At 35.6% G+C, this 22307-nt stretch overlaps 1 protein-coding gene across 2 annotated transcripts in view; it reads left to right on the top strand.

Moving 5' to 3' along the window:
• The window catches only part of CHRM3 (cholinergic receptor muscarinic 3), a 256251-nt gene that overhangs the window by 135359 nt on the left and 98585 nt on the right, over window positions 1-22307 (top strand). Inside the window, exon 3 of one of the 2 annotated variants that reach the window (XM_042887211.1) lies at window positions 6742-6844. In XM_042887211.1, the coding sequence (XP_042743145.1) occupies window positions 6747-6844 (98 nt within the window). In that variant the 5' untranslated portion in view covers window positions 6742-6746. Of the gene's footprint in view, window positions 1-6741; window positions 6849-22307 lie in introns of those variants that run through there. The other variant, XM_042887221.1, reaches the window with a different exon arrangement.

Here is a 22307-nt window from a genome sequence, read left to right on the forward strand (position 1 = left end):
TTGTATCATCAGCAAACTTGCTGAGGGTGTGTTCTGTCTCTTCAATCCAGGTCACTGATGAAGGTGTTGAGCAAGACCAGGCTCATCACCAACCCCTGGGGAACACCACTAGCTGCAAGCCTCCAGCTAAATTCTGTTCTGTTGTTCACAACCCTTTCAAGATGTTAATAGGGAAAAGTAATTGCTAAACTATTTTTTCCAATGGTGATTTTCTTTATGCTAATTTGGTGGCAAATTTACCATACAACTTTGGATTCAGCTGCATAGAAAATTGCAGTACAAGTGATCTACAGTAGAGATGTTGGCAAATGTTCAGACATGAGTAAAGGCGTGTTATGGAATCAAGGCTTACCAGGGGTAAGGAGCATGTCCTTGTGGTGTCTGCTTTTCCCCATTTGTACTCACCAGCCCTAGTGCCTGCACAGTTGTTCACTGTAACACCCAGGGAGATCTCTAGCAGTAAATTGCATTTTTAGCCATGAGAAATTGTAGTTAGAAGTCAAAATCAACACCTTCACCTATATTGTTGTGTGTTATATTACTTGCTGCTGTAATCTGTAATTGATATATAACTGTATTTGTACTGGAATTTATGCTAGCTTTATGGAAGGAGCTGTGCTCTGAGACCCTAAGCAATCAACCTGTTCCTTTGATTGTTTGCTTCAAAGAGTACTGTGTGTCAAATCACCTAGAACAGCCTTTCCTGGATAGCGGGTGGATAAAAATAAAACCTCAGGTTATGTTAAAAACCAATTAGTTGTGAATTTCATATCATATGGATCTGCAGCATGTGAGAAATAATTTTCAGTCTCAGCTACCCAAAGAGCAGCCATCCTAAGCTGCATTTTGTGGGCAGCTCAGGTCAGTCCATAGCCCCTTGCTATGCTCTGTATTCCTCTCACTACTTTTGTGCTTCATCACAGGATACAGCTCCTTCAGAAAATGGGCATTTTCTATGATGCATTTTCTTGCTCTTTCTTAATTGCCTTTCCTCAGAGGTGCCACCATGCTGGCTGCAGGTCCAGCTCTGTGCTGTGGCCAGGCCACTGGAGCCAGCTGTGTCTCACACATGGTAGCCTCAGCCTCACCTTACAGAGGCTCTGCAGCAGCTGCTTTTATTTCTTCAGCCCCCTCAAAAAGATCTAGTGAAACAAAAATTCAAGCTGTTGTTACATCTGTAGATGTAACAGTGGAAGGAGTTGAGCATTTGATATTTCTCAACATTTTTCTTTGTTTTATATATTTGAATACAAAAGCTGCCTTGCAGACAATGTCTGGGTTAATTTAGGAGATCATTTAAGGTTATATACATATGCTATTAACTGTCTTTTGATGTGTGAGTTTTGATAGGTAAGTGTGTGGGAGGTGATTGCACCTCTTGCCATAGCTAATCTCTTTTCTGCACTTATAAACATTTTCACTAACCCTGTAATTTCATGTCAGAAGTTTCACTGAGACAATTGTTGGATAATTTTGTGTATGTTTTATACAAAATTGAGTTTTGAAAGGAGTTTGTGATCATGGAGTCTTTCCTTCCATTGTGAAGCAGGCATAGGTATGAAAGAGCAGCTTTCAGGCTCCTTCCTGCCTGGGTAGCTGATGACCAGACAGCATCTTTCCAGTGAGAGGCTTACTGACTTTCCAGTGTCAGGAAATCCCACTTGCATTACCCACAGTGTACTCAGCAGCCTCCCATGGTCATTTAGTATTTCAGTACAGTGCTGTCCTATGCTCTCAAATTGAGCACATCAAACACTTCTGTACGTAAGTCACACCCAAATGTTTTATCAAGTATTGATATTTTTAATGTTTCCTGAGAATTTCTTCTTTTCTTTTTGAGGTAATCAGTGACACTGACTCTGTAGGAGAGGGAAAAGTCTCAATTTCAGTGATTGGAGAAAAAGGTTATTAGTCAGGGAGTAATGAATGCCTTAAAATCTTTGAACAGCTGTTACTAGTGTTTCTATATGGAAGAAACAGAGCAATATGTTTACCCAGGACATCTTTTTCAGATAAAACTGCCTTCCATGAGAAAAGGTACGTGTTTTTTACGTGGATACATACATATATATATATGTCTGTGTGTATATGTGTGTGTAGGTATGTATGTAGGGGAGCCTAAGCTGATTCAAAATTGCAGGATGGATCAGAATATTTGTAAACTAAGGAGTGAATGAAAGAGTCATTTGTAAAGACTGTAAATACAGTCATTCTGGGTAACAATTTATGATAGTAAAAGTGAACAGTGAAAATGGGATTCATCCAACCAGGTTTAGATCTGCTGTGTAATAGGTGTCATGATTATCCAATAGTGTATATAAAATTATACATGAAATTTTAAAAACCTTTTAAAAGAAAAAAAATCTTTGTTTTCTTAAAAAAAAAACTGAGGTGCTAGAGGTCAGCTATCAGTAAGCACCAAGAGGAATAAAAATCTAAGGGATTGTAAATTTCTCAGGTTTAAAAAGCTTTCATGATTATATATTGGATACGTGGAAGATACAAGTAATAAAGAGTAGTTAAACTGAAGTACACTTCTACATAGTATTTTTGCCAGCTGTTTTCTTCTTTCCTAACTGCTTGTGCTACTAATTATTTTCAGACACTCTAGTGAACTTACTAGTTACTTTGTAAGTGAAGTAAACTGATTTGAGCACTTTTAGGCTGACAGTATCTGCAAAATAACCACTCAAATTTGCCAATAAAATGCTGAAGTCATTATCTGGAGTAAACATCATTTTACAGGTTGCTTCCACAGTGTGGAATGTGAAAATAAGCAACAACAAATAGTTCCCAGCAGCAAATTATACCCTAATCTGGGTGTAGCATTTTTGTAGCTCTGTTACCACAGACCTGTTATTTTGAGTTTATAAACATTGCACTTTCAGTCTCTTACTTTCATCTTGTCCAGAGTGATTCTAACATATATCTAATTAGATTCAGTGGAAGAAGTGCAAAGCAGAAATACTTTTAGCTTTTAGACTTTTCTATACCTGAAGCTAAAGAATCAAAAGACTTTCTGGCCTTTAAAGTCCATTGAACATAGAAGCTGCAGGGCAAATATTTTATAATGCTTTTCCTTCTGATGTTGTAAAGTCATCAAAATTATATCCATAAAACTACTTTTACACTACTACACTATGAAGTGCCTTGTATCTGTGTAGGTATATTAAAAAAAAAAAAAATTTCCCAAAGTTTAGTTCAAAAAATAATAAAGTACCCAGTGAATAATAAAGTACCTGGTGATGATTTCATGTGAAATTCATTCCTTATTATGTACAAAGTTTTATGTATCTATGCAATCTGTTTCTAACAGTGAGAAACTTACTCCATAATACACTTCTGAATAAATACAGGAATTCAATTTCAAAGTGCAGAGTCAATGTATGTCAATTCATTTTATCAAGTAAACATAACAGAAATTACTGTATCCACAGTACTGCTTTCAACAGAAGTAGTTCTCTTATTTAAAGGCTTTTTTGACACTTGTCTCAAGTGAGGTTTTATCAAAAATAAATTAAAAGCAAAAGGCGTTCAAGGTGCACTTCTTGTGCTAGATAATGTTTCTGATGAATAAAAGGAAGGAATTGTAAAGTGTGATCTTCAGATCTGGTACTTGAATAGAGAGAGTCCACCTGCGCAGATAGCAACATCTTTTAAGCTGTCATGGTCACAGATGTATTTGTAATACTGGAAAACTCAGATACCTCTTCTTCATAATTGCCCCCGTGCATGAATCCTAACTCAAGTTTCTTAGTTGTACTAGCTCCCAAACCACACCCAAGGACTGGTATCACAATTTATCGGCCAATGCTTAGAAGCACCCCTTAAATTGAATTTCTATCATAGAAAATCACCATTGAGTTCAGAGTGGCTGTTGTTGGATTTGGTATGTCCAGGATTCATGTTGATGGAGTAGGGCGTAAGGGTTTTGTTTTTCTTTTCTTTGGACAAGTCACTCGGAAAGGAGGACTAGTGAACTATATCAGCATAAAAGAAAAAGTGCCACTGTTTCCCAGATGTAAAATATAAGTTAGCCATCTTCTGTGATTTTATCATGGTATTTTGTACCAGATGTGTGGGGATACAACTTTCACATCATTCCTTCACATGAGCTTTGATTGTCTTCACAAGCTGAATGGCCAACTGTTTTTGATTGGTTTTCATGGTGAGAAGAGTTTGTTACTTTCATAGCTGGGTTTAGCAACAGTACAAGATTTTTTTGAGAAATTATAAAATAGAGCAGTAAATTCTGAAGCTGAGTCACTACCTGTGTGGTTAAGGGAGTAAATCTGAATACTGGCAATAATGACCAAAAATTTCTGGAACTAAATTTCTTTACTGAGAACAACTTCAAAAGCTAATTGAATAATGAGTTTTTGACTGAAAATAACTTGACAAGAAGGAAATTAATATTCTTTATTTAACTGTCAGAAACTGTTATCTCTTAACTGAGAGGGACCAAAACCAGAACTTATATCTTAAAGGTGTGGGCTTACCTTTTTGAAGCTAAAATGTCAAGCTCTCCTACCAGACTTCTCACAGTGTTTATCCATAGCTTTGCAGAGTCAAAGTGCTTTCCAGGTGGGAGGTGGTTTCTGATGAGCATGAATTCCTTGGCTTCTTCTTGCCTCTGTCTGAGTGTTTTCCCTTCTCTGCTGGGTGACCTTAGGTGTAGACATGTTTCCTTGTGCTACTGTTAGTTCCCTTGCCTATTCTGGTGGGAGTAGTGACACAAACAAGTTGCAGCTTGGAACAGAAAAACCTAGCTGCTTCAGGAGGTGTATCTGGAATTAATGTTTGTCAGCCAAATCTTGAACTCAGCAAAGAGGGCATCAAAGTGTGCTCCTACAAAAGGGTTTGCCACACTGATGTATCCAGGTTCCTTCCAGCTAAAAATTGAATGGCACTACTAGTGATACAGTCAATGTATGTTCCTTCTTTTGAGCTGTCTTTCATCTGATCTGCTTCCTTTCCAAATAGGAAAGAGAGACCTTCTTGATCAACGGCATATAGAGCTGTATTTATGTCATCTTTTGGTGAGAAAAACTGGACTAAGTGCCTGTTTTCTTTGGAAAATGAATTATAAAGTGATCTCAGCCTTGTTTGTTAATAACTTCAGTCTTATAATTGTTGTTGTTTTTTACTGGAAAAAAAAAAAAAAAAAAAAAAAAAAGAACACAACAAACTAGACATCCAATATAGCCAGTACACGCTCTCTCTGGTCTTCTGCCTTGTTTTGTAACAACCGGGAGTGAAACCTATTGGCATGCTGATAAGGCTGAAACACTGAGCAATCACATGCAGCATCTGCAGATTCAGAATCATTCTTCTGTGTTCAAGCAATTCGGAGGGGTTTTGAAGCCTTCAACTGCAATAGCATGTAATAGATGGGATAATAACAGCACGTGGTCCCACTTGGCATTAATTATATCTAGTTACTTGAAACACAGCAGTAAGTGGCTAATCCTTCTCCTTCACTTCAGGAATTTACATTTTTTTTGTGGAGGAAAATATGTTGTATAAGTTTTAATTATTGTTATATAGGTCACTGAAAGTAATGTCTTCTATTTATTTCCATGGAAACTACAACATATACAAAGATCATAATAACACAGGTTGATACAGCAAATTCTTAGTGACAAAATAATGTTTTTCAGCATAGTCATAATTATGAGCTATGCATTCTCACCAACATGAGCCTACCTGGCACGCCAGTGGAGGAAACCAACTGTTTGCTTAAAAAATGCTATAACAGCATTATTGCTAGGAAAGTGTTGCCCACACGGTCCATCTTTCATCAGTCTGAACAGATGGAGGTCAGAAGTTGCAAAATCTGCACAATACAGTGTACGTGCTAGGACAATCCAGCCAAGATTGGTAGTGCATTTCACAGTTTTCAAAATGGTACCAGGCGTGGCATTACCTTGTTGCAAGAAAGGCTGTCTTCTTCTGGCCTGACTAGAAGTGATCCATCTCTGACATCATGGTCCAACATAGTAAAATTGGAGGCATTACTTTTGGAGCACCCTTCGTGGGTTTTTTTTTTTTTTTTTTTTGCTTCCTCTGTTTGTGTCAACTTTTGATACCAACAATATGTTAAATTAAGCTGAAAATAATATTTGGAATCAGATTCCTTTTGTTGTTGTTGTTCTACTCTTTTAATGGAAAGTAGTATTCCAAACAGCTTTCTAAACTGGTTAGTTTGAGAGACAGCATTATTTGGGGAAGAAAAGGAGAGCTATGTACTGATTTCTGCCCATGCAATGAGCTGTCCCTGGAGTCCAGGTGAGCTCAGCAGTTCTCTGAAGCTCTCTGAATAGCAACTCTGAAGGTGCTGTCTTCCAAGATCCCTTCCTCACTCAGATGCAGACTCTTTTGTGTTGTCTCAGGCAAATAGTTATCCTCACTCCAATGTGGTCACTGTGTTTGAAAAATCATCTGAAAACATTATGATTATACTTAGCCCCTTGTGTAGCACTGTGAATAACTGAAGTTGTCAGTACTGTCTTATTTCCAGATATATGCAGTATGTGGATCCTTGAGTTGTTCTTACTATTTTCAGCTGTCTAAAAATTTATAAATATATTAAAGGAAAACAGTATTCAGCCACAGAAAGCATTAACAGCTTTTGTTTCCTCTTGATACCCACAAGTACATTCAGCTTATATGTCTGTGTCACTGCTGTGCATTTGCAATCTATTCTTATAATTCCTCCTCTCTCTTCTGTTTTGTTCACAGCCTACATGCTGACACACTACCAGTTATGTTTCCAAAAGAGGAGTTCACAGAAATACACAGTGCCTGATCCTACTAGCCACTTTGATGTTCCTCCCTGGACCATGTAGGTAAAAGAAACACATCTATAATATATCTTTTCAAGTAGTAAGCATATCAACAAACAGCTGATTTTTTTAATTTTTTTTTAATAATAATGCTCACTTTGCCAGCTTGGGTTCTTCTGGAGGTTTTGGACCACAAACTCATTGAATAATGCTTTCCAAATTTGTGATGTGTTTTATTATGAAGAGACATGCAGCTGTAAACCATCATATATCAATAAGTGTTTGGTCTCTATGGCACGTGTATTGGAAATTGCTGTGCATGCTAGAAATGCTGCAATGACTATCATTCATGTAGGTGTACGTGAGCTAACTTCAATAGTAGCTGCAGTGATGCAAATTTTGGCTTAGGCAAAAGCCCAATAGAGAAACTGAGCAAATTCTCAAGCAGTTGGCAAACCCTGAGCTTCTTGTTATTACAACTGCATAACTAGCTGAATGAGAGCCAGGCTGAAAAGGTTTACAGGAATGAACCTCTAGGCCTGTTTTAAAAAGAATAGTACAATATAATGCTTTTGGCAAGTAGAAGAAAGATGCTTTCAGATTATTTCTGCTATTCATCTTGAGCTTCTGCAAAATGCATCAATTTTCTAATGGATTTCAGATAAAGAAAAAATGTAGCCCATAATTCAGTCTTGCTGTAGGAAAGAGTAATTTCCTGGAAAGTGTATTTTCTATTCCAGTTTTGATATGCTACCTGGGCTTAGGTTCTCAGAAGTAATTTCCCCTGTAAAAATTAACTTAGGCAAAGAACTAGATATTTCCAGATAAATTGCTAGCATTTATTAGCAGTTGTCTGATTTCTTCATTGCATGTTTAACTGTTTTGTGATCCAGTTGCAGAGGTATTTAAAACTATTTACATTAATTATGAATCTGTAGGCTGCAACATTCATATCTGACGTAGTTGGTGTTTTTCCACATTTCTTACATTTCTGTAAAACTTCCATGCTGATTTGCAATTTGTCCTTCGTTTTGTAGAAATGAAACATACTTGTGTAACAGTGATCTATATGGTCTGTATTTACATTTGTAGGCACACCCCTTACATGGAAGACTGCTCTTCTCACATACTCACTTGAGGGACTGTGGCACTGACAGTTTATTGCGATTGTTGCTGGAGTGTGTTGAGATTTCAATCAGTCAGTTCTACTTGTCTAAACAAACCTTCTAATCAAGTCATTTCAGGAAATCATTTACATAGCATGCTGGTTGAATCTTTATATCTTTGAAACTAGCAATAAGCAGCTCATATACATCCTAAATCAAGGCAAACCTCTAATTTCATATTCTGAAATTAGTACATAGTGTCTTGAACAACATTATACAGTTGACCATACTTGATTATAGTTGTTTTTGCCTTTTATGTTGTGTTGGCCATTTTCCAGCTTTAGTTTGATTTTTTTATTTCACAGATTTTGAGTATGGTAAAGGCTTGTAGCTTCTTTTTCTTTCAGGTTAGTCTTTGTGAATAAAATCCTGAAAACACATACGTTTTCTGTTTAAGTAGTTAAATTGAAATTGTCAGTATTTGTAAGTGAGTTGCTAGCTCTAGATGGAAAATAAATCTATGCTGTTTGGTTGGAGTATCCAAAATCTTCCTTGGGTTGTAGCTAAGGGGCCAGGAAGAAATTCAATTCATTATACTGTAGAGGATACTGGCTCTGCAGCAAATGCTGTCTTTTGGTTTCAGAGGCACAATTGCCATTCAACAAGAATTGTTTTAATTGTTACTGAAATTGAGAGTGTTCTAAAAGGATTGGAATTAACTATCTTTAGTCATAGCCTAAAAGAAAAGTAAAAAGAAAAGAGTCATATAATTCATTTCTACAAATGTTACAGAACGCATCTCTTTCCCCTTGTAAGTATGTTTGTCAATTAGACTATAATATGACACTGGGATAACAGTGAGCATATAATAAAGTGTTATAGCACCAATCCAGTCTATATCAACATAGCTTTCTTTTTTCCTGCTACTAAGTTAAAAATGACAAAAACCATTCATGTAAATATATCTAATGGATTGCTTTATGTTTATGCTGTTGTGCTACCTCTTAAGGGATTACATATGTGAAGAAATAATCAAATAATGTTCTTTACTCCAAGGAAGTGGAGTAAAGCATTGCACAAGAGTGCAATGCTTTAAACAGAGTTTGTCGGTTTGTCGGAACGCATTATATTATTTGAGAGGAGCAGCATTGTTTTGCTTAGCAAAGGTGCATTAGCTCTGCTGTTTGGGCTGTCAGAATCCTAAAATCTTACTTTGAATGCAAGGGTAATGGTCATTGTGACATGCATTTGTCATTTAACACAAGTGATGCTTGTGCTTTATGAGCTTTTAGCAAAAAAATAGATGTTTGCAAAGTTTGTGGTACAAAATGACTCACTAATGCAAAGTTCAAAGTCTAAGACGATTGTGGTAACTTTCAAGTCTAAGCTACGTCGTGTCTGATCTAAGAAGAGCCAGAGGAAATGTCTTGTATTGTTGTATTTTTACTTACTTGCTTAGTTTTAGAAATCGTTATTGGTTAGAAGAAAAAAATTTTTACAAAAAGGAGTAACCAATACAAAGTGTATGTAGTTTGTGAATACACTTGTCACGAGTTTATGCTGTAAGCAGTTGCACAATCAGCCGGATGTTTCAGTGCTTACTTGTTTAGTTCCTGTTTATACAGTCCCCTTGAAGTGACTTGGATTGACATTATTTCACAGGAAGCATCACAGTTTAAACCGTTGTGTATCTATGGCTCATGTGTTGAGTTAATGAGTCATTCACAAGGCGCTGAACGCTATAATGTTTAAAACAGATGATAAATGGCAGAAATCGATTTTCTACAGACAAATTCCTATTTGTTTCTAGTTATTTAACAAAGTCTAAGCAGTAGCTCTTGATAGTGAAGGGAGGACATAGACTAGTGTTCAGCTCATTCATTCAACTTTGCTTATTTATTTTGAAATAGAATAGTTGAATTCCTTGGAGTAAAAAAGGTGACACAAACTGATCATTTGTAATATGTATCTTGAGAGAAAGCATACATTTTATACTAGGATTAGATTTGTTACTTAAATGAATGATAGAACTATTTAGATACTTAAACTGAAGTGTACAAAATATATTTGCTCTCAGATATAATTCCCTGTAGGATCCAGCATAAGCAATTATTTCCTTACGTGCATTAAAAACTCAAGTGGAGTGGTTATGTCTGAATTCCATTCCCTCTAAAAACTCCAACTTTTGCAATGAAAATCTTTCAGTATCTTTTTTGGGGGGAGGAAGACTGTTAGTTTTCACAATTACATATTTCTATTTCCTTTGGCAATAAAAACAAACAAAAAAATCTTGCATTTTCTAGTCACGTACTTCACCAGGCTGGTCATGTCCAACTTGTAAGGGCTGACTACTTTGCAGCTGTAGGTGGTATGTGAGATATAGAATTCAGGAAGAGCATGATTTCCATAACCTTCAAAGGAAATACATTATAAATAAAATACAGTTCTCTAGGGGTTTACAAAACCATTCTGTTTACAATTTAAATTACATTAAGCTAAGTAAAATAGTGCAGTAAAATCCTCAAGGGATTTAAGTTTGAACATTACACTACTTCCATTAATTGGAAGTATTTTACTGTCTCTCTAATAGTTTATTTTCTATTGAATGTATATATTTATACACACACATACATATATATGAAATTGAAAGTATTGTCCTGATAACAGGACTAATTCTTTCCTATTCTGTATTCCAAATCTTTCTGTTCAGTTGATTGAAATAGCTTTATTTGCTTACCAGTCTTCATTTCTCACTACTTCATTTTTGGTGACCATCCCTATTTGGCAGATTTTCTACTTGTAAGCAAACTCAAACTGACATTGAGACTCTTGACTAACCTGAAGTTCTGGAGAGCACTAGGCTTTCTTTTGTTAGAATATTTTAATCTACTCATCTAAACCACACAGCTTGTTTCTCCCAGGTTATTCTCAGAGGGAACTGTTATTCAGGGACTGGAACAGGAGGAAATCCATTTGTCTTCCTACTTTATAAAAGTAATTCAGATACAGAGAGAATATTCTGTAAATATGTGCATAGTGTATTGCGTGTGTGTGTAGCAATATGATTTGTTACACATGCAGTTTCCTTTCTTTTCTTGCTAGAAATGTATGCCTATTCAGTTTAATACAGGATCTAAATATGGTAGTCCACTTTAAAGCATTTAAAGATAGAATGACTTCTAAGAGAGGATGATAGGATCAGTACTAGGAAGGTTTTAGAATACCTCAGAGAAGTACTTAATTCTAAGAGTGATTTATTCTCTCTTCCTTTTTCACCCTGTGGCAAGACATCCAGACAGAACTTGATCAGGTCATCATTTGGAACAGCAAGGAAGACAAGACAGTAAATCTGTAGTGCCAGACTCCTCTGATATTCACAGCTTTTCAATATGGTTATCTGTAGAAATGATCTAAGCACATATAGGCTTACAGAAGCTGACACAGCTTATATAATAGAAGCAAGACAGTCCCATAAGGGATACATTCTTATTCCCTTTTTAGAGTCATTTTTAAACCAGCTGCTAATTCCCATGTAAAGCTCTGTGTTTCATGTAAATTAATTTCAAATGATTTTTTGAAATGAGAAAACAAATCTTTCCAACTAAATATTATTGAAATTTTTAAAAAAAGAAATTACACACAAATTTTTCTCTAATTAATGAAATGTTTTCTTTTTTTAAAGAGTACATTTAGAGAGCAATATTAATTAAGCTAATGCTGTATTGAATAAAAACTTACTTACCTGAAGGTTTCAGGTTAGCTTGAGTAAGTCTTGCAGGAGGGGATGTTATAGAAAATATCAAAGCTTACACATATTTTCTATTGACTCAGAACCTAACATTGTCAAGAGAAATGTAAGAAGGATTAGTCACAAAGGTCTAAAGAAATTATTTCTTCACGATATTTTTTAAGATTTTCATTAAGGATTAAATAAGTTTACAACTTCATTGTATGTATTTAGAAATCATTTATATTTCCTTTCCACTGTGTAAATTTATTTTCTTTTTTCAGTATTGTATTTCTGCTTATCAAAAATAACTTTTGTTCCTAGTGTCACACAGCCACTGCATGATTGTGAAGGTAAGAAACTCTGTACGAAATTTACTATACTGTTTCAAATAGTAATCGTTTTTTTTTCTGTATTATTTCTAACTTTCTCCAAATGTATGCAAGAGTAGTTTTTATTATGCAAGTAGATTATATCATAATTACGTCAGATTCATTCCTTTCTTTTTCCCCATCCCTTGTCATTAACTTTACAGGTAATATTGTAAGATTTAGTTATTATTGTCTATTTTGAAGCAGAGAACATAGGAGGAAAGGAAATGGTTCAAAAATAGAAACTGCATTTATGGTACTTTTTCTGCCTTTTTCCATTTTAGACAATAGATGAACAAGTGATTAGAAAATACAGCTTTATCTTCAGTTCTCGGGCATGCTGTATTAGGAGTGCATGAAAGCTGGAGGGTTCACAGTCAGCACTGAGCAAGATGGTCACTGCTGATTTGCTCAGTGCTGGGTGAATTACTAAGGTTATGGTTTCATGCCAGTACATATCTCCTGAAAAATGCTCGCATTTTATTGGGATGTTATTGCAGAGCTGATTTGACCAAATAAGGCTCCAAGGGCCAATGCCCTAAGATATAGCAACTCTTCAAACTCCACAGTCTCAAAGTCAGCCCCTGTATTTATTTAAATGTAACTTAATGCAGTAGTCTGTGTGTGATGAAAAATAAAAAAAGTTCCTTAGCATTCATTCAAAGCATTTTAAAATCTCTCCTTGTTTACTGAATTTGTATTAAGTGACTTCGATGGAAACTCACTGATTCCGGACAGAATAAGTAGGTTCTAGTTTATCCTTACAGAATGTGCTGATACCCTGCTATGAGAGAAGATCTGGAAGCAAATTTGCTATAGCTTGTAGTGACTTTGCTGGGGACTTCTTAAAATTTATTGTAGGAATTAAGAAGAAATTAGTAGCTTGTGTGTACATCTTCCTAAGAAAAATACTCCATCCCTTACAAATATTGCTATATTATATTGTTAACAGAGAAACAATACTGACAAAGTGATGAAAGGCACTTAGGAATTTATGTGTCTTAAATGTAATGGTGTAAAATGAATGATTCACTATGATTCTTCAATTTCAAACTCTCAATTTAATTAAGTGATTAATTAGTTAAAAAGGATTGTTTCTAAAGTGGAGTGAAAAGTATTTGGAAAACCAACATGTGGTAGTTTATACATCTGTAGTAGTTTACATATCTCTGGTCGTAAAGTAAAGCAGAGATTGAAAAAATGTCATCAAGAAATTTATAGGCATTGCTGATCACAAACTTGAAGAAATGGGCCAGCAACTAGATTAATTATGGAATCTTTTATGGAATCTTTGTGGCCAAATAATCTAAAAGCAAATTCTGTTGTTTATTTTAAAAAGAACTCCGATAACACAGTGAGAAAAAAAAATAAAAAAATATTCACAACAAGCTGTTAGACTGTTGCTTAAAAAAGCTTTAGCTTAAGAAACATTTAGCTTTGCTATGCCAGAAACTTATGTTGACACCAGATGTGACATGAAGTTCATATATGTGGTCAGAGCAGGACATTGTTTGGTGTCTCCTGAGCACTGAAACTCCTTCTCTTTGGAGTGGGATGATGAGGATGAGGAGGCAGGATTGGCAGCAAGGGACTAGATCCCCTCCCTCTCCTCCTCCTACATTCATGAACTTTTGCTTCTCCCATGATTTTTTACATTTTTTAGTTCGGTTCATACAGAAGGGTAAGAGGAGGATGGCTCCTGCAGAGACATACTGTATGGCCTGGATTTGGACATGCCAAGGACAAGAAGGTTGAAGCACTGTCAAACCTTTAAAACCCAGGGTTGCCCAACGCACCACAGCCCTGAGTAGCTCACAGTGTGCAGAGCAGCCTGGGATGTGGTCAGGCATCCACTGATGTACCAGCTTCCCCATATCCCTGGCCTCATCTGGCAAGTCAAAACTTCCAGAATATGCTAGAGTATGAAGATGACTCTTCTCATGTGTATTTTTGGAGGAGAAATTTTTCTTACATCATGCAGGGCAAGGCTGGAGAGAGATTAATGTTGTGGACAAAAGAACCTGTCATGCTGAATAATTAATCAAAGAATATTTTAACACCCATATATTATAGGTAAAAAAAAAAATAAAATTTTAACAGAAACTTTTTAAAAATATCACATATATATATCATATATAGGAATATATAATATATATGTAAACACATAATATATTACATATATATTATGTATTGTAACATAGTATTTATAGATATGTATATATCTATATACAGATAGATAGATATGGTTATCTATTTGTATATATATATAAATGTGAAGTATATATGTCATATTTATATGCCCAAAGGATACCTGAGACAGGGTATTGCAGAGCTTTGACAGGGAAGTTGTACAATCCAGAACAAAGCTCTTGGTAGCATGGCAACTAGGACTCAGTAACTCAAATGTCCTCTGCTTGTAGTTGTAACCTGAAGTCAGACAAAACATTCTCAATATTTATTTCAGTTTGTCTCTGAGCCCACTTTTTAGCATTTCCTCATAGATTTTTCTACTGCTATGTGACATCTGTTGGTGTGGGTCTCAAGTTCTTTTATGTACTCATCGAACACTTCCTTTATAACCACTAGATGACTGATCTGCAAGCAACAGAGCTTGCAAGAGAAGACTTTTCAGGCTGATTTCTGATTTTCAGGTGAGCTCTGGTCCCGCCTCCTGTGCAACTTTCCCTAAAATTACTACAGTGATGGTGTGGCTTCACAAAGGAATTTGAACAGGTAGAGGCTCTAGTGGTCTGAAAAATACTACCCAAGAAAATGCCTCTTTGATGAGCTTAATTTCTACTTACTGTACATTGTATTAATTCCTAGCAATTTCTTTTCCTTTAAATAGCAGCCAACTGTGATTATTACTGACCATTACCTTTACTCTGTCTTCTGGGGACTGTTTGGATTATACACCTAAACATCAGCTGGCATCAAAAAAGATATGAATAAGGACAAACAATTTTTCTTACTAGTCTTTTCAAGTGGAAAAACTCAGAAATCTCAGGACTACCAATCTATCTCCCCTTTTTCATTTTAGCCTCATATTTTTATATTTGGCATTAGTAGATGTTCTATTAGCAATTTTTAAATTATCTGTAATTGCTGAAGACAAAGGGTATAGTTCTTGCTAAAGTCAGTTTGGACAAAGCATACAAAATGTCTACAGAATATATAAAGACATATAATTGGATATCACTGTATGCTTAAATTAAATGCATAGTGCACGTGCAATTATGACTGCTTGCAGTATGTTTTAGCAGTTTAAGCCCTAAAAATGTGAACTTAAGCTCTGTAGTAGTCATAATTATTAGTTTGCTGAGACTAAGGTAGAGAATTGTTGGAAAGGAACAATAATTAGTGGGATATTTGTTGGAGTTTTTTAATCTTTCTAAAGGAAGTTTAAAATGTTATTAGTTTCAATGAGTCTTTTTAGCTATGGCAATTTAAAGAAAAGAAGAGAGTTTGGAGAAATGACTGTATTCTTTTGGGTCTGATTTCTGCAAATCCTGCCTGTGGAGTAGGACAGCAGTGTCTACCATTTATGCCATCATAATGTCCATTACTTATGCTAAGATTGAAAATCAAAGAAATAGAGCTTCAAAATATTCGTGACAAAGAAGCTAGTGAACTATTTTTAAAAAGAGAAATATCCTCAAAAGAGTATTTAAAGTTTTTAGGATTTATTAAAAAAATAAAATGAGAGGAAAAGATATCTCATTTAACAGCACTCAAAGAAGACAGGACTTTATCTTTAAAAAATCCGGTGGAGGACTTCTATATACTATGCTACACGGAATTTAATCTTCCGATGAAAGGATGTGAGGTGAGCCTACCAAAATTCAAGCTTGGGCTTCAAGGGAGCTTAGGTTTTTCTACATTAGTGATTATATCTCAAAGCTATTTTCTCTGGCTATAAATCCGTCTACATCATTGCTTTTAAGAATTGTATACAAACTGACTGTGTCTCAGTGCGGAAGTAAGGAATGACCATTATGTCAACATAGAAGCCAAGAGTATTGTGAGTCAGGTATTTGAGAAGAATACAAACTATTGTTTGTTGGCTGCTTTGTTCTTCGTCCTTTTTCATTTAGAATACTTGCAGCAGAAATAGTCTTACAACTTTGAAATTTGAGTTCATTTTCCAATGTAAAAATCCCAAAATATAGGCATGCATTTCTTACATCTCAGATTTACAAAGTTCCCTGAAGGTAAAGATGAATGGATTTCTTTGTTTATCAAGGTATTTGTGGATGTATATTTATTTGTTTCTACATTTGCTCTAGTGACTACAAGTTTAAAACCTAGATGCATCTAGTTGCATCTATCATCAGAAGAGTATCAGAAATTTTCCATCGTAAAAGAGGATAAGGATAAATGAGACTTGAATGTTTTGGCTTCAGTATTGTTTCTTTTCCAAGTCTTAACTGTGATCTGGTCACTAGTTAACTACCCTCGTAGATTTTTATCTGCTCAGGCTCTATGTGATCATTTATCATGGATGGAAAATAATAACCAGAATTTTTTTTTCATTAGTTAAATATGTATATTTGTATAAGAAAATAGACTGCAAATGGATTGATGTATTTATTTACTCTATTTTTATACTATATATATTTGTACATTATGTACATATTCATATATTATTTCTATATGTAATTATGGCATTTATAAGAAAGATGTAGCAGTGTCTTCATAAAAATTGTGGGGGGGAATAAAATTGGCTCCTGGGTTTTTGGAGGTGCCTAAGGGAGTTTAAACTTTCAACAAAAAAATTATATTATTTTTAGAATAAAATAATGTTTCTCAGGGTTTACTCATCTTTAGTACCAAACTTAGTAGCTGTCGCCGATAGCTGTGCTCAAGCTCTAAGTGAAGAATAGGCCAGAGAGGAGGATGTTGTGATTTACCAGGTGCTCCTAAACGTACAATATGTGTAGTGGCACTGCTCAAGTAGTGCATCCCCTTTGGATGATTCAGGAAAAGTTCATTTCCTTCTGCTCAGATCAGGGTTGGTTCAAACAGCTTTGTGCCAGCAGGAGTGACACAAATCCAAGATTTTTCTGCCCCATTTACTACAGGCAGTTGAGTAGCAACAGTGGTATTGCCCTGGGAAAAGATGTGCATTCCTTCATTTCTCACCTCTGTGCAGATGTACAGAAACCAGGGTGATGTGGATAGTTCTCCTTATCTATTTTTCATAAGAAAAAAACTCAAACACAATCAGTCCTCTTATAAGGGCAAACACATCCCTTAGAAAACTATGGACAACTGGCTTACAGTGACTGAATGAGGTTATGCACGTGTTTCACAAACACAATAGACTAAAAGAAGCAGAACGTTTGTATGACGCTTTTAATCTCAGAACAGTAGAGATGATTTTTTATCTGCAACTTTTCATAGTAACTGGATAAGAAGCTTGGATAAACTGTGAGAGATTGCCTCCTCGGCATCTCAGATTGAATCTCAGTAGACAAGAGCTTGATAGAGTAGCTGTCTGAAGGAAAGCAAGGCTCTGTTATCTGCAGTTGACAGCAACAAGATACCTGTTGTTGTGGTTAGTCAGCCCTCTGGAGAGTAGGCATAGGCTAATATGGTCAAGTAGGCAGAGGCTAATATGGTATAAATTTCAGTGATTTTAAAGTTGTTTAACTAATTGCCATAGATCAGTATTGCAAAGAAGAAATGCTGCAAAATCAACTTGATGTAAATGTGAAAAGCATGACTTCATAGAACAAATTGCATTAGCATGTGCAAGCTGTCAAATAGTACAAGGGGATAAGCTTGTTGAAGTATGAAAATTGCATGACATGAAACTAAAGCTGTTTTATACCAGTCATTGCTCCATTTTAATAGTTGAAAAGTAAATTCTGGTGTAGTGTTGTTCACAAGTCTTTAGACTTCTACGGTCTACAGTAGAGATACAGTCTGAATCAATCATTCTAAATATATATATATATTTTAGTAAACTATTTTCTACGGCAAGTGCTGAAACAGGAAAACAGTTGAGCATATGGTAAAATTCTTTATCGGGGATTGCTGAGGGACTTTTCTAAATTTGTATGATAATACACAGTCTTATCTTCTAATCAGTAGTGTTTGCAAACTCAAAGCACTTCTTTTTGTTACAGTGGTGATGTTGATTTCTTGTCAGATACCGTTCTTGATCCCTTTTAACACTGCCTTTCCCATAGCAATATTGAAGCTTTTGGATCTTGATATCTTTTGGATATTAATTGTTGTCACATGTACAGAGAAATGTGATGCTGTTAGTCCTCAAACTTTGAGGATCCAGATAGTCAAATTAATCTCTTTCCATCTCTCATGCTTTCATCTCTACTACCTTATCATCTGTAAGCGGGGCTCTTTCAACTTCCTTTAAATCCATTCTTTTCATTTCTGTCTTTCAATGTTCTCAATTTCACCTGTGTTTTTTTTTTCACAGGTGCTAGTGAAGAAACCTTACAAGAATATATTTCAGAGTACCTGAGGCTGCAAAGCTTTAAATACTAGGAGTCCTTTATGAAAGTTCAGAACCTTATTCAGACTAAGCATGTATACAGAAGGACATAAAAAGGAAATAAATCTGAACAATTTTAGTTATATTTAGGCAGCATAAAATGTGTATCTCAGTACAGGAAAGGATGTTTCACTTCCTTTTTCCAATGGAAAGAGTGAACACAGAAGCATCTTTTTATGAATACTCAGAAAAACCTAGAGAATGTGGACTTGCATCCTATTACATTTGCTGATATTGCCCTATTTCTGGGCAGTGTGTAACTAGATCTGTACAATGATGCATATTATCTTTTGAGAGAATCATTATAGTTGCTTCAACTTTACTCAGTTAATTTTGTAGACGATCTGTGAAGGTTTGAAATGAAATAGTATCTTCTTTTAACACCATTTGTTTGAGCCATTCTCAGACTTCTCTTACAGACTAAGAATGTTTTTGCACTTGCATAATGGGCCAAGGATTCAGAATCAAACTGTTCATGTTACTCAGAAATTTTCAGAGGTTAACTTGAGATCAAGTGATATATCTATACTGTTATGTGTTCAAAGCCCTGCTCTTGCTTTTGCACAAAGGAAAAACATTGGCTGCATTTCAAAGTTGAAAGCATATCTTAGTATTTCATTTTTTTTTCTTTTTCCTACTATTCTTATTCATCATTTTGACGTATATATGCTAATTTGATTAATGTGCTTACTACAAATCAACACATCATCAAAAGCTGTGTTTTCATCTGGCTTGATGGATAATACTAGAAACTGCTTCTGTGAAATTCCATTGGAAATCTCAATATTGGGCTGCTACCTATGTTCTCATTCTCACTCTATCTTTTCAGTTCTGAAAGACTGGGAAATATAGTAAATACAATGCATGCTATCTTATTCCCAAGTCAATTCCCTTCTTCTTCTTCTTGTTGTTGTTAACCCAATACAAAGTAATCTAGCCTCAAAAAAAAAAAAAAAAAAAAAAAAAAAAAAAAAGGTGGAAAATTTGATTTTGCTTTTTTTCATTTGTAGGGATTGCTACTTTTTTTTTTTTTTTAAGTATCGTTTTATTATTGTATTTATCTCCGTGAAATAATCTTGCCTCTAACTTTGTTCTTAATTGTATTATTTTTATAAGCAGAGCTATTTGAAATCTGTTGTTAGATTCCAAGTTTGTAGAGAAATTCTAAGAAGAGGGCACATCCCAAAGAAGATATCTCTGTTTAACTAGAGTTAGGGCTAGTTACCCCAGTGATTAGATTAGCCAATCACGCATACTTCTTTCTACAGCCTGAACTTCTGCATGATTTTCAGCTGCTTTAGTTCAACAGTTAAATAATATTTGTAGACTTTCTGATCCAAAACTACATTTTTTTCCTAAGAAATACATTATAACAACACCTTAGCCAAAGTAGCTGAGCCAAGGACTGATCTGAAACAGACTGAATTCAGAGGAGTAGTGAAGTGGGCAATTTTTCCCCTTGCTCAGTTTCTGCATCTGTGGACAGATTCCAAGATCTGATACTCCAGGCAGTATCACCTCTTCCAGAATTTGCATAAACTGAGAAGATTCAATCATGAATTATACATTTGATCCAGGTTTTGCTCTAGAGAAAACCAGAACCCCAAAAGGGAATACTTCCAGAGAAAGTTGGATTCCACATAATACATGATTTCTGCCCTGTCTACACATCCATTTTCACCTTCTCTTAGCAATCATATAATCATACAATATCCCAAGTTGGAAGTGGCACACAGGGACCATTGAGTCCAACTTCTGCCTCCACACAGGACCACCCAAAGTTTAAACCATATTTCTGAGAGAATTCTCCAAATGCTCGTTAAACTGCAGTAGGCATGAGGTCATACCACTGCCCCAGGGAGACTGTTCCATGCCTGACCACTCTCTGGTGCAGAACAAGTGTTCTGTAACTCCACCTAACCCTCCCCTGACACAGCTCCATGCCCTTCACTCCAGCCCTGTTGCTGTCACAGAGAGCAGAGCTCAGCACTGTCCCTCTGCTCCCTGTGAGGAAATATAAGCCACCACAGAGCCTCCTCTCAGACTCCTCTTCTCTGGGCTGAACAAACCAAGGGACCTCAGCCACACTTCATACACCTTACTCTCTAGATCCTTCAACATCTTCGCAGCCCTCCTTTCAATGCTAATAATTTTATGTCTTTCTTGTACAGTGGTGCCCAAACTTGCACACAGGGCTTGAGTTGAGGTCACTGCATCTCAGAGCACTGCAGGACAATCCATTTTCTCTTGGACACAGGAGCATGACTAGTCTGGGATCTCTTTCTGTAGCTTCCTCAGAAATTTGGTGTTTTAATACCTCTGAGGGTCTGTACTGAAATATGCAAAAATAACTATAGAGGGAATCAGGTTTCCATGTGGTGGGGCTACTGATACAGTTAGAATAAACATGAGAGTCTAAATAAGTCCATGGTTTAGAATGAGAGTGACTCTATATTATCAGAAAAGAACATCCACTTCTCTGTTACAGCCTTTGGCTGTCTAGGATTATTCTTTTGTTTTGCTGCTAGTCACTACTTAATGTTGTTTAACCTACTTCTTATTGATGTAAACTATGGTAATATGTACCATATCCCTGTATTTAACTTTTTATTATTTTTTACTAATGAATGGCATTTCCAAATTTGCATTTATAGACAGTATGGAAGAGAATGAAAAAACTTTAAATGAGACAATAGTTACTTCTAAGTAGCAGGAGTAATTTACCACATATGATGGTAATTAAAGAAAATGATCTCAGCACCATAAGATCAAATAATATACTGTTAGATCTCTTTGTTTAGAGCTAAATCAGTTGTATTGTGAAAAGCTTTTTTGTTTATACCATTGATGTATAAGGTAAGGCGAAGTAGGACACCGATTAAAAAAAAATTAGATTAACTATATGCATAGCTTGTCTGAAAGATCAATTTAAAATTCGCAAGTTACTCATTTTTTCCACCTTCTCTTGGGAAAGTGGAAAGACTATGGTGGCATCCAGAAGAGTCCTATAAAACTTATGTTGCTTTGTTTTCAGAATAGAATGTGGAATTTTTATCTGCCAGACTATGATAAATTGAAAACTGTATCAACAAAGTAACAGTTTAAGGCAGTGTGCCTCATGTACCTCAAATTGGCTTAGATTTACTGAATCCTAGACAACTAGGGAGTTCAGTTCATGTTAGCAGTGCATAAACCTATGCAGTATCTCAGACAAACTGTACTGTCAGTGTGTTAACTAACTCTGAATTTCATGTTACTGCAGCTCTCATTAACCTCCGATATCATCAGACTAGTCTCCTTGCCCATGTAATCTTTAAAGCTCCTAGAGCTTTAGTTTAACAAAATGGACTTCTAGAACCAGCCTTAGCATTGATTTTATGGAGCATATTTACTCACTATTTCAACAATGAGCAATTGGCCAAATGGAATCAGATAGCTATTGCTTAGCTTAGACATTAGAACAGAAAACAATTATAAATTATTAAGTATATCTTGGTTAATCTCATGCTCTACTGGTACACTTAAGTGTAGGTGTAAAATAAACAAATGTCCCTTGAGAGTCTTTAGTGTGGCAATACACTTTTTAGTTTAAATCAGCATACTCTGCAAACAACACTGACACTGACCACACTGGATTTTAAATTATGTCAATTACTCTGCAGTGCCTCAATCCATGAAAATATTTGCAGGCTTCTCTTAGGCTTTCAGTGTCTCTGAGAAGTCAAGTCCAGCAAATATACAGCAAGGCCTTATGTTTATTTTTCATAACATGTTGAAAATGTCAAAGCCATTTTGAGC

Source organism: Lagopus leucura, unplaced genomic scaffold (assembly GCF_019238085.1).
Source record: "Lagopus leucura isolate 7727_CA_CO unplaced genomic scaffold, USGS_WTPT01 Super-Scaffold_73, whole genome shotgun sequence".
NCBI classification, from domain to species: domain Eukaryota; kingdom Metazoa; phylum Chordata; class Aves; order Galliformes; family Phasianidae; genus Lagopus; species Lagopus leucura.